General features: G+C 38.8%; 1 protein-coding gene across 1 annotated transcript in view; it reads right to left on the minus strand.

Annotated features, from left to right (window-relative positions):
* Positions 1–8439: 8439 nt before the first annotated feature.
* The window catches only part of LOC126356294 (ATP-dependent RNA helicase abstrakt), a 148206-nt gene continuing 143693 nt past the window's right edge, over positions 8440–12952 (minus strand). Inside the window, exons 13-14 of the mRNA XM_050007194.1 lie at positions 9035–9217; positions 8440–8666 (exon numbers count right to left, since the gene is read on the minus strand). Of these exons, the coding sequence (XP_049863151.1) occupies positions 8530–8666; positions 9035–9217 (320 nt within the window). The 3' untranslated portion in view covers positions 8440–8529. The remainder of the gene's footprint in view (positions 8667–9034; positions 9218–12952) is intronic.

Consider the following 12952-nt stretch of genomic DNA (forward strand, 5'->3'; position numbering starts at 1 on the left):
GATAAAAAATCTACTCACCACGTGGCGGCAGGAGACTACCAGAAGAGACTGATGAACCCTATGACTATATGTCAAGACAAACACAGAACAAAGGTGCAGACTGGATGTGAAATGGCTTGTTTCCCTGCACCTTTTCTTACTCCTTTGGAGGTCAAAATTCAAGTTTGTTTAAATTCACAGTTGACTGCTAGTTTAGTGTCTGCACTTTGCACTATAGTGCAATCGAAAAACAAAACCTGTTAATATATTTCAACCACACCAAATGTTCTCGCTTAAATTGAAAATTATTATTCCAGTGCTACTTCTAAACTACGTACATTGTCGGTTCTATGTGTAGCGTGTGGATCATATGGCTACAAATGCTCACAGAAGGTACAAGGGTGTGCTGAAAAGTTAAGCCTCTGAATGATTTTTAAATAAAACAAACTTTATTAACATTTACATTTTTAACCTTCACGTCTATATATCAAAGTCAGCTCCCCAACGATTGTCCAAGGCAAACTACTACCCCTTTCTTTATTACATTACTCTGATATTGCACTTTCACTTTTCAACACTTCTAATGTGTGATTTGATTTTGATCTTGATTTCTTATTCTTCAGTTGCTATTTGCCTCAAATAACTTCTACCACTTTAAAATAACAATTAACTTTTATTACATATTTAAGTACAGGGATGTGGTTTGAGCAGTAGCGAACCTCATACTAAACTAAAAGCTTTAAATAAGGCGCACAATTGTTTTTGTTAGTATTCTTGTCTTACATCTTCACTGAACTACATCGTGATGTACTTTGAGGTGCTCCTTGGCTTTCCATATGGTACTGGTAGCTCCATGCAGCACTTACCTGCTGTGATGTAGATGTTTCTGTAGTCAAACTCCATGTGCTAAATGCTTCCAAAGGAGTACCTACATACTAATCCCTTTTACTTGTCACTAAAATTATAATAAAATTAAATGTACATATGCTGGCTCATTTATAGACAATGAGGGAAGAGAAAATTTCGTACCTCTGAAGTTTGAGCAAGGCCCCAAATTTTATCCAGCCCAATTCTGTACCCTCACAACATATTGTGGGATAGTTGGCCATCAGTTGATTAATCTCTACGAGGTTGTGGTAGCAACCATTACAATACCATTTTAATGACATAAAAGAGGGGAAGCGAAGGCAGTGAGGGTGAATGATTGCAGATTCTATAGTGTTAGTTGGTCTAGTGTCTTCTGCGCATTCTTCTGTATGTAAGGAGGGTGGATGAGTCCGGTTTGGTCAGAATTGCTGGACCTTTTTTGGTTCGGGCTTTTTCTTTTGTTTCCTGGGATATGTGGTTAGAGTTTGTGTGATTTTCATGCCTTAAAGCTCTCTGTGACTCACTGCCTGTGGCTCTTTCATCTACTGACTTGTCTGAGATCATGTCTCTGCTCTTGTAGAGAGGGGGCACTTTGGATAGTGCTCTCATCTCTGTTAGTGCGAAAGACAGTTGAAGTGTTCCTGGATACACCAGCATAAATGCCTAGCTGGTGCTGTAGGTTTGCAGACTGAAGTAGTTTGTGGACTCTTCTTCAGAAGGTGGTTTGATTGATGAGTGATTTCTATGGTCATGGGTAGAAGGCATATTAGTTAGAAGACTGAACACCACTTGTGAAATTCGTAACCATGTTGACAGCGAGCAGACTTTCATACTTCTTTCTGGTCTCAAAATAAGGTAATGTTCTAGTGTTTTATATTCTTGGATCTCCCTCTCTTTTTTTGAGCATGAGACCGTCTGATGAACATGGAGGATATTAGTTTGAACAGGTAACATGTGAGGTTGTTTGCACGTTGGTTCACATGCAAAGCCCTTCTGCACTTCCTACAGAGGGTCTCAGCGGTGCAGCAGAGGAGATGTGACTGGAGAATTGGCTCTGAAATCATCTCATCAGTGGGCGAATGTACCATTCACCACTGCCTGTGTGAATTATAACTTTAACTTTTCAGGCAACATGTTCCCTTCAGAACCAAGGACAGAGGCACAAGTGTCAATTCTGTTGTCTTTTGGAGCTTTCTGGATTCAGTGGAGGAAATGGACTCTTGCTAGATCAGCTTGCAATTTGTAGATTTTAAGTACCAGGTCTTGGTGGCACATAAGACATTGGGTCATACTGGGGTAGTTAGTCACATTTCAGGAGTGCTTCATCTCTGTATAGTTCTTGCACCTTGTATCCATTTGAAACTAATTAACCCAATGGACAGCTGCTGATGTTCTGAAAATCAGGGGTCCATTTCACATTTTTTTGAACACAGATACCTTGCCGAACTTATCCATGATATGTTCAACAAAGTATAAAAGTTTCATTGTTGCAAAGTAATCTCAATTAGTTCAGTAACCTTTTGAATTTGTGAGCTCCATGTCTCTGTGCTTGTCACTTGTCCCTTGGTGTGGTTAGAAACTGGAAAGCAATGTGGTTATAAGTATGTGCATTAAAAGATTCTTCTATCTGTTGAAATAGCTGAGTCACTATGGCCATGGTTTTGTGTTAATCAGGCTCAGGTGGAGGTACGGTACAACAGTGACATAGAGAGGAAGACACTTTAACAAGAGAGACTACCTTGGGGAGCTGAATCAAACCAGCCTTCAGACTGAAGAACACAATAATTTGTCCAGCTTGTACTACGAAGCGTATTTTTAAAGTAAGTACCGCTTTGCCACACCGCGCGCGCAGTGCTGTGGTCAGGGTTCTGCACATGTGCACTGTGCACCTACATCTGTTGTCTATGCACTGACGCCATTACCGTCTGATTCTTCCTTGTTTATTTTGTATACTGAATGTTTAAGATGCCTCCAATAATTGAGAGTCCCGTCGACTGTGAAGTACAGGCTGTTATAAGATTTCTTAGTGCTAAAGGCCTAAAAGTGACCAGTATTCATCGTGAGATCTGTGCAGTTAATGGAGAAAACATTTTTAGTGATGGAATGGTAAGAAAGTGGGTGAGAGCATTTAAAGATGGCCGCACAAATGTGCATGATGAACAACGGATTGGGCGTCCTTTGTCATTAATGAAAGTTTGGTACAGGAAGTGGACAATAAGGTGAGAGAAAACAGACGCTTTACGATTTCCTCCTTGCGGGATGACTTTCTTAATTTTTCTCGTAGTGTTTTGTATGGCACTGTGGCCAAGCACTTGAATTACCGAAAACTGTGTGCACGTTGAGTACCGAAAATGTTGAAGGATGTGTACAAAACCAAATGTTTAGACAGTGCATTGACTTTCCTTGAGCGGTACCACAATTACGCTGATAATTTCTTAAGCCAAATTGTTACAGGCGATGAAACATGGGTGGCCTATGTCACACCAGAATCAAAGCAACAGTCCATGGAATGGTGGCATTCAGATTCACCCAGAAAAGTGAAGTGTAAGCAAACAATTTCTGTCCGGAAAATCATGTGCACAGTTTTTTGAGACAGAAAAGAGGTATTGCTTGTGGAATTTCTGCCTCGTAATGAGACAATCAATGCAGCAGCTTACTGTAAGACATTGCATAATCTGCGCCCTTCTATTCAGAACAAAAGACGTGGCAAGTTGAGCAAGGACATCATTTTGCTGCAAGACAATGTCCGTCCGCATGTGGCAAATCAGACCATAGATCTTATCACATCTTTTCGATGGGAAGCTCCAGATCATCCTCCGTACAGCCCCAATCTTGCACCCAGTGGCTACCATCTGTTCCTGCATTTGAAGAAACACCTGGATGGTCAGTGTCTTCAAGACGATGACAAAGTCAAAACAGTGGTGATGCAGTGGTTAACAAGTCAGGTGGCAGATTTCTATGAGGAGGGTATTCAAAAACTGGTACAACTTTATGACAAGTACCTCAATATTGACGGAAATTATGTAGAAAAGTAGATTAAGGCACAGCCTTTCATGTAAAAATAAAATTATTGAGATATCTTAGCACGTCGTCTTTTAATTTCAAAATGGTACTTACTTAAAAAACATGCCTCATATAATATGTTCTATCACAAATGTTATTTAATAATTACCTTGACACATCTTCAGTAATCCCAACCATAATGTATGGACATTAGTATGAAAAACTAGGTTTCAGACAATGGTGCTAGGCATATTGCCACAAATACTATAATGTAGTTCCTTTAAAACATTCAGCAGTCTCCTGATGTAAATGTGTTTTAAATTTCAGGGTTATCTTAAATCACTATTAAGAGAAATCATATTTTAAAATAATCTATCAAAACCACTTCCAGAGACCTGCAGCAAATATCAGCAATGGAGACACTGAATCTGGTAGAATTAATAAAATAATTCCAAAGAGTAATTGTGGAGAATAAACAGTGCATGCATAGTCTGGCACAACGTACGTATGCTCTTCAGTTCTGTGTGCTGGTTTTTCCAAATAAAAGTGAATATCTTGAATTTTCAAGCTTTTTGCTTGTTTTTTACTGTCACAGAAGTAAATCCCCACATGTTCTTAAATATCACGTTTTGTATGTGCTAGCAAGTTCAAATCCAGGTTAACAACTATTCTAGCACAAATATTAAAAGAAAAAAAATACCTTTTACGTCCAAATACTTGTTGTGCTTCTTAAGTGGATGACTACTAAAGGTTTTATTGTATTTAAAGTAATATTTTATTTTTTTGTACTTCATATGTAAATTAAGTAATCATCATCTACGCACTATAGAGCATGTTCTTGTTAGCACTATGATCATCTCCTGAACAAGCTCCAAAGTAGAAATATCTAGAGAATACATTTTACACATGCGGTATATGAAGGTAGAACAGAGGTGGGTAAGCAATTAGACAGACTTCTACAACGAAAACTAATCTAATACATCCTACAATACTACAGTGAGGTGACAAGCCATGGAATAGTGATGTGCATATCATACACAGGTGGCAGTAGTATCGCATACACGTGTCAAGGGGAAGCACATTGATGGAGCCCTCATTTGTACTCAGGTGATTCATGTGAAAAGTTTTCGATATGATTATAGCCGCATGTGGGAATTAACAGAATATGAACGTAGATTGGTAGCTGCCAGTAGACACAGGAGAATTCAATTTCAGAAATCAATATTCAGAGATCTGCAGTGACAAGTGTGTGCTGAGAACAGGAAATTCAGTCATTACTTCTCATCACAGACAATGCAGTGGCAGATGGCCTTCACTTAATGATCAAGAGCAGTGCCATTGTCAGTGCTAATAGATAAGCAACACTGCGTGAAATAACTGCAGAAATAAATGAGAGATGTATGACAAATGTATCCATTAGGACAGCGTTACAAAATTTGGTGTTAATGGGCTATGGCAGCAGATGACCTACGCGAGTGCCTTTGTCAACAGCACATCATCGCCTGCAGCACATTTCCTGTGCTCATGCCCATACCAGTTGCACCCCAAATGACTGGAAAACTGTGGCCTCGACAGATGAGTCCCAATTTCTGTTGGTAAGAATAGATGGTGAGGTTTGAGTGTGGTGCAGACCGCATAAAGCCATGGGGTCAAAAATTCACTGTGCAAGCTGATGGTGGCTCTGTAATGCTGTGGGCTGTGTTTACCTGGAATTGACTGGATCTTCTGATCCATCTGAACCCATTTTACTGGAAATGGTTATGTTCTTCTTTGATGGAATTTGTATGGCTGACAATTCACCAAGTCACTGGGCCACAATTGTTCACAATTGGTTTGAAGAACATTCTGGACAATTCGAACGAATGATTTGGCCACCCAGATCTCCTGACATGAAGCCCATCATACATTTATGAGAAATAATTGAGAGGTCAGTTCACGCACAAAATCATGCTTCGGCAACACTTCCCCAGTAACAGATGGCTGCAGAAGCAGCATGGCTCAATATATCTGCAGGGGACTTCCAACGACTTGTTGATACTATGCCACATAGAGTTGCTGCACTATAATAGGCAACGGAGGTCTGACATAATATTAGGAGGTATCTCATGGCTTTTGTCACCTAGTGTAATGGGAACAATCATTTGGTTTTATTGATAGTGTACATTTAAATATATCATACATCTGCAGAATAATAGATGTTATCAATCATAACTGCATGGGTAATCTGCGAAGGTTATATACTAGTTGATGCACAATTACCTTGATACTTCATGGCTTTTTAAACGGAAGGGACACACACACACGTTCCAGTCAAAAGTGGAAATGGAGCAATTTATCTGATGTCCAGAACGGCATGATCATTGGCTTGGACTAAGGGTGGAACCACTTCCTAAACGGCTAAGTTTGTATATCTTTTGCCTGCTCCTGTGGTTAAAGTGTATCATGAGTGGCAAGATGATGCTATCAGAAACTGGTGCCAAGGCAACTATAGTGCACCATGGGCCACAGATGACAGAGGTGAATGACGGCTGTGAGTGACAGCTGCACTGATGTGCATGGGTGAACAGACATGCAACTATTGAGCAGCTGACTGCCAAGATGAACCAAGGGGTTAATCACAGTGCCTCCTCAATGACTGTTGATCGAACATTGCTGCTTATAGGCCTCCACAGCAGGTGCCTAGTTCATGCACCCTGACTGCAGTTCATTAGCAAAAAAGGCTGGAATTAGCATGCCAATACTGCTACTGAAAGCCCATTGAGTGGTGACAGGTGGCCTTTTCAGAGGAATCTTGTTTTATGCTCCACGGATACATGACCGTTGGCATGTCGGACATGAAACATCTCAAAGCAAACACCATGCATGTGTTATGGTCTGGAGGATGTTTTTGTGGCATTTGCTGGATGATCTCATCATTCTGGAAGGCACAATGGATCAACACAAATATGCATCTATCCTTGTGTACCACATCCACCCCTAAATGCAGTTTGTGAACATGCGTGGTTCGAAGAGCACCAGGATGAGTGTGCTTTATACCCTGGCCACCAAACTTTCACTGTTTTCGACACACACACACACACACACACACACACACACACACACACACACACACACACACAGTGTGTCATACTTCGGGACATCTGTGAAATATTCTGGTACAGGTCTCTCCTACCTACCCCAAATGAAAGCTACAGTTAATATGAAATGAATTTTTTCTGGTATGCTCTTTGTTGTAAAAAGGCCACACCTTCATTTTATGACTCCGCCTATTGGCCTATCCTGCAAGGTGTGACACTGGAATGGTGGTTACAGTCCCTAAGTCATGTGAGGTATGTTGTATAAGAAATACATAGAAAAATTGATTTCTTTATTTCCCACTCACAGATCTGCAGTTGGTACCCAGGAAGGTAATGTAGTTATACAAAAGTGTTTCAGCAGGTGTCATGTTCAGATTACTGTCCAATGATCCTAATTTTTTGCTGATTTACAGAATCACTTAAGGTATATTATGCATGCTTTCTTCTAAAAATCCAGAGAGATATCCTGCTTCATTGTCAACTACACCAATCTTGTGTTTTCTCTTTGATTCAATTCAGACATCAGGTTTAATCTTAATCAGCTTCCTGTGATAACACAAGTGTTTAAAATATTGCCGCACATTATGTACAATGGTACGAGGTGGTTCTAATTAAAGTGCAGCTACTCACAGAGATCCAATGTGGGCTGTAATTATCACTTAATAAAGATTGTAATATGAAATAGTAGTAGTTCCAATTTTGGCCACCAGGTGAACTGTGAGTACAAGAAAGATGTATAGAAATGTGTTCGTATGTAACGAATTAGGAAAGGGATGCGGGCAGAAAGGTCAAACAAGTGAGAAGGACAACGCTGATTTTATTAATAGCCACCACTTACACAAATTGTTCACTATCAGCACTGGCGACATCGATGAGATGCTGTACAGCACCAGATTTGCACCTGGTGGTCAAAACTGCCATATGATAATTACAGCCTGCACTGGACCTCCATGACCAGCAGCACTTGCTAAGGTGATGAGAAAATTCAGCTACTGCTTTGCAAATTACAGTTAACTGGTGGTGTCCTACCACTTTATCACACAAGGGCTCATCTGACAAAACTTACTCCAAAATGAGTTGTCGCTGTCTTTGTAAGCGGTTTCTTTTGTTACAAGACATGTTATTTTATGCTAAAAACTCTATTTGCCAAGTAACATCTAAATACAGAACATTTTCCACCGGTTAGAGCAGGTGTTGAATCCCATGGGCCGGCTGCTGTGGCCAAGTGGTTCTAGGTGCTTCAGTCCAGAACCGCACGCTCCTACGGTCGCAGGTTTGAATCCTGCCTCAGGCATGGATGTGTGTGATGTCCTTAGGTTAGTTAGGTGTAAGTAGTTCTAAGTCTAGGGGACTGATGACCTCAGATGTTAAGTCACATAGTGCTTAGAGCCATTTGAACTATTTTTTTTGAATCCCACGAAATATTCAAATGCACTTGTGGGGTACATTACTACTTTCAAAAAAATTATTACTCAATAACTATGTAATTTTCAAAAAAAATACTTCACAGGGGTTTTCAAAACACAGAAGAAACATCATTTAATTAACTTAATCTGTAAAATACAAGTAAAAAACAGTTCTTTTAACAGTATAGTGGTATAATCTAATAATCTGCAGCATTGCTTGCAAGATAGTCTCTCCTTCCAATATTGGATGCTTGCTTGTTCTGGATAGCTTCCAGCTTTGGACAGTCAGTGATTCTATGCCCAAGGCCACCACAGTAGCTGCAGCCACGTTCATCTGAAATAAGTAGCATTATGAAGCATTCAAATTTGTCTACAAAAGTAAACATCAAATATCTACCTGCTAATATGAAAACAGGAAGGATCTAATATCAGTTCAGATTCATTTGCCTTCATGACTCCTGGTAGGATTCATGACCTACTGATATCTTTCATACCAGAAAAAACTTTTATTCATGTTTACAACTGATATTGATCTAGATAATTAGTAATTTGTCAGAAACATTAATACTGAATGACTATGTGCAATAAATTTCATTGTTTGTATTGCTTATCAAAAACACACAGTACCAGTGGCGGGTACATATGAGGACGGGTGGGATGCATCGAAATGAAAGCTGCCTTACAAATATTGCAAGTACTTACCCCCAAGCTCAAGGTATTTCTCATTTTCAGACTGAAGAGCAGCAAGGAATGGTGGAACTTTTTGCTTTGCTTCAATTAGCAAATGCTTCAGATCAAGAAGCACAGATTCATCATTAGCTTTATTGATAAATGTTGTAGCAATTCCTGTCTTGCCGGAACGGCCTGTTCTCCCAATACGATGAACTGTGGAAAAGAATGAAAAGGCAGCAAAATATTACCAGTAAGTATATACAGCTCTCAAAAATGTCTAAGGTAACAGGGATGTGGAGGGATAAATTTTCCAGTAGCTGTCAATAATTCCTACATATCGCTACCATAGGGATCACGAGGACATGATTAGATTAATTACAGCACACACAGAGGCATTTAAACAATATTTTATCCCCACTTCATATATGAATGGAATGGGGGAAAAGCCTTAATAACTGGTACAGTGGGGTATACAGCCTGTCATGTACCGCACATTGCTTCACAGAGTATAGATACACATGTAGATGTATATCTTGGAACAGTTTCATGGAATTTGATGATTAGAAGATGTACTTTAAAAGTCACTACTTTTTGATTCCGGCAAAGGAGTACTTAAATTTTTCAAGCAATATTTGCACTTTGCAGCTGTATGTATATTTACATAGTATAGGATTACAGCTGTGAATAGTGAAAAGTATTTTAAGCAGAGAAACTTCACTAACAAATAAATGAACTACTTTTACTTGGTCAATTATATTCTCTGGGTAGGACTAATATGAATTTCCCCAAAGACTTCAATTGCACGACAGAACTACAAAACTGTGATCAGCAGAAAAATATGCAGCGTTTATCCCTCATATACAGAATACTGAGCTCTGAAAGAGACTGAGTGAATTGCATGATGTGTTTGGATGCTCTCATATATACAATGAATTTGACATGGGCCTTTGAAATGAGAATGCAATATAGTATCCTAATAGCATAACATGAGCACCTTGACTGATGTGAACCGAAATCATTTCCCTCTTGTTATAAGAAGTGTTAGTAGTACTGTGTAAAACATTTATAGAAGAAGTGATAAACAGCATACTGATGTCAAAAGAGGGAACATTTCACATTCTGATTGCTTATGATGCCATATTTTCACCTGGTCGCAGAAAGTGGAACTATTATTTTTCTCACCATACTCCACAAGTGCACTGACTAGTGAACATACCTACAATGTTTCTGTATCCTGCAATGTATACAGCCTGCACTGCATCACTCAGAAAACCATCATTTGAATGATAACCACATGATTAGTAAACATGAAAACATAAGGAATGTCAAGTAAATGAGATTATGGAAATAATTACCTGGGTATGACAGGTTAGTAAACTCTCTATTCTTGAAGAATTGAACTTCCATGTATGAAACTTCAAATGTCTGATTACTTTATACATGAGTTAATGTGATAAATATTTGACTTTCAGCATGTAAGCAAGAAAAATTTAGGAAACATTGAAAATTATGTTTAAAGTTTGATGGAAGTAAATGCTCTCGTTATGAAACACTAGATGAATTTAATCTGGCTAATTGGTGCTCAATTTTAAGCAAAAAGCTAGTTTTTCAAGCATCTCAATGTTTATGATATCATATCTCCCAAACTATGAATTGTACAATGATACAAGTTTACAGGTCCATTCAGTGGTATACGTGAATACTGTCTGAAACCTGTATTTCAAATAGAGAAGGTAGTAAAGAAATAATATATTAAAATGGCATGTCTGATGCTGAAGTTTTCTGCGTCAAGAGTAAAAATGCATTTAGCGATAAATTTTCTTTCCTTTCATTATTTTGTGTGGATGTCAGTGAGAAAAGTTTCACAAAGGTTTGAAATTATGCATAAAGTTATTTGGAAGTCACTCAGTGCTCTCATTCTCAAATATATCTCAAATATATCTCTTAATGGGTAGATCATGACAGATTTTAATTTTTTTAATTTGGTCAATATTGAAAATCAAATTTTTGTTGTGTCTGGGCATTGTTAGATAGCACTTGCAACAGGTACTGGGTTCCAGGACACTGTTTTACTAATATAGATTTGCTACGGCACCCAGGCATAGTTAACTTGGCATTAGGAGGATACTGATTATACAAATGATTCATCAGGTTTTGGTGTCCTACACTTTTAAATATACAATGCCTACCTGTGTGTACTAATAACCAATGATAAGAGCACAGTTTGAAGTTCTGTTTATGCCACTGTAGGCTCCATTGTGATTTACCAGGTGGCAGGGTGATAGCAGTTTGCAAAATGGTGACTAATCAACAGAAAGCAGTTTGTGTGTTACAACATGAGAAGAATGGAGTAGTCATATCATACAGCAAGCATTCTGAAGATAGTACAGCGACCAGAGCATTCTGTGATGGTATTGACTGTTCAAGGACACAGATTGCCTCTGTAAAGGAAAAAGCTCTAGAGTACCAGGTGTTGCAGTTGAAATAATGGAATGTGTCCAAAAGACATTCCCTTATATGCCACAGAAATCTACACGTTGTGCAAGTTGCAAATTGGGCATAATGGAGCCAACTATGTGGAGGGTTCTGCACAAGTGAGTACAGCAGAAATCATTTTGCATACATTTTCTGCAATGTTTATGGTCAAGTGATCCCAATGTCAGACAGAAATTTTGTGAGTTTTTCTGGAAAGCAATGGAAGATGATGAATCCCGCACCCTGAATCGTGTTCAGTTTTGTGGCGATGTTCCACACAAATGGTCAAGTGAGTCATCACAATATTTTAATATGGGGCACAGAAAATCCCAGTGTTACAGTGGAGACAGAGAGAGATTCCCCAATGGTGAACATTCAGTGTTGCTTTACACAGGAAAGTGTGAAGGAATTACTTCTATTCCTGGGAAAACTGAGACAACTACAATGTACCTATCCATGTTGCAAGATTGACTGTTTCTTTAACTGACACCTGATGTCCCAAACTTTATAGTTCAACAAGATGGAGCTCTACCTCATTGGCATGCAGAAGTGTATTGCCATCTGAATGAGGAACTTCCGAACTGGTGGACTGGCCACTGCGCTCAAGATGATTTGAAACTCTTCGGGTGCCCCCCCCCCCAACAACTACTAATCTCAGTTTGTGATAGTTTTCTTTGAGGATATAGGATATGTGAAAGAATGTTTACATACCACCTTTGCCAATGACACCGACTGAACTCCACTGAACACTGACAACAATATGCTTGACCGTGTATAGGTCGAACTTGGATTAGTGCACAGATGTTTGTCATGTAACATGAGGAGAGCACATAGAACACTTGTAATGATGTGTAAGAAACTTGAAAATATGCTTTTTCATACAATGTATCATCTGCTGTTTTATGTAATACTTTGTGAAATGCATTCTTCCAAAAACCAATGAATTGTTTCTGACCACTCTGTATCTAAAATAAATTATGGAAAGTGTTGTGTGTAGCACATAAGCAGAGGTGGAGGATGACTGCATCAAACTAGTTGAAATTCTGGTACCCTTACTGTCTCCTATCTCTATCCAATAATATGTCCTACAGACCACTATCATGTAGTATACTACTGAAATGTACACTAATGGAATAATATCAGTACTCTCAGGGGCCAGTCTCAATACTTTCACAGGGAGAACAAAACACTACACAGTATTACTTGGAAGTAACAAGGGCAGCAACAACAAATATGGGAAAAAAGCCACACAGTATGCTCTACAGAAATAAATCTGAGAAAAAAGATGCTTACAGGCCTAAAATCTCAAGTCACTAGATAATTTTTTTAATCAGACAATTGCTCTGTACACCGATCACTCAGCTTTTGGAATATTACTACTCCTCTTTATACTTTACATTTGTTTTAGATTCTCTTCTCTTCTCATACAGTCTTTTTCTTTCCAAAATCCAAAAAGTCCATTAAATAATACTA

This window comes from Schistocerca gregaria, chromosome 3 (assembly GCF_023897955.1).
Source record: "Schistocerca gregaria isolate iqSchGreg1 chromosome 3, iqSchGreg1.2, whole genome shotgun sequence".
NCBI lineage: Eukaryota > Metazoa > Arthropoda > Insecta > Orthoptera > Acrididae > Schistocerca > Schistocerca gregaria.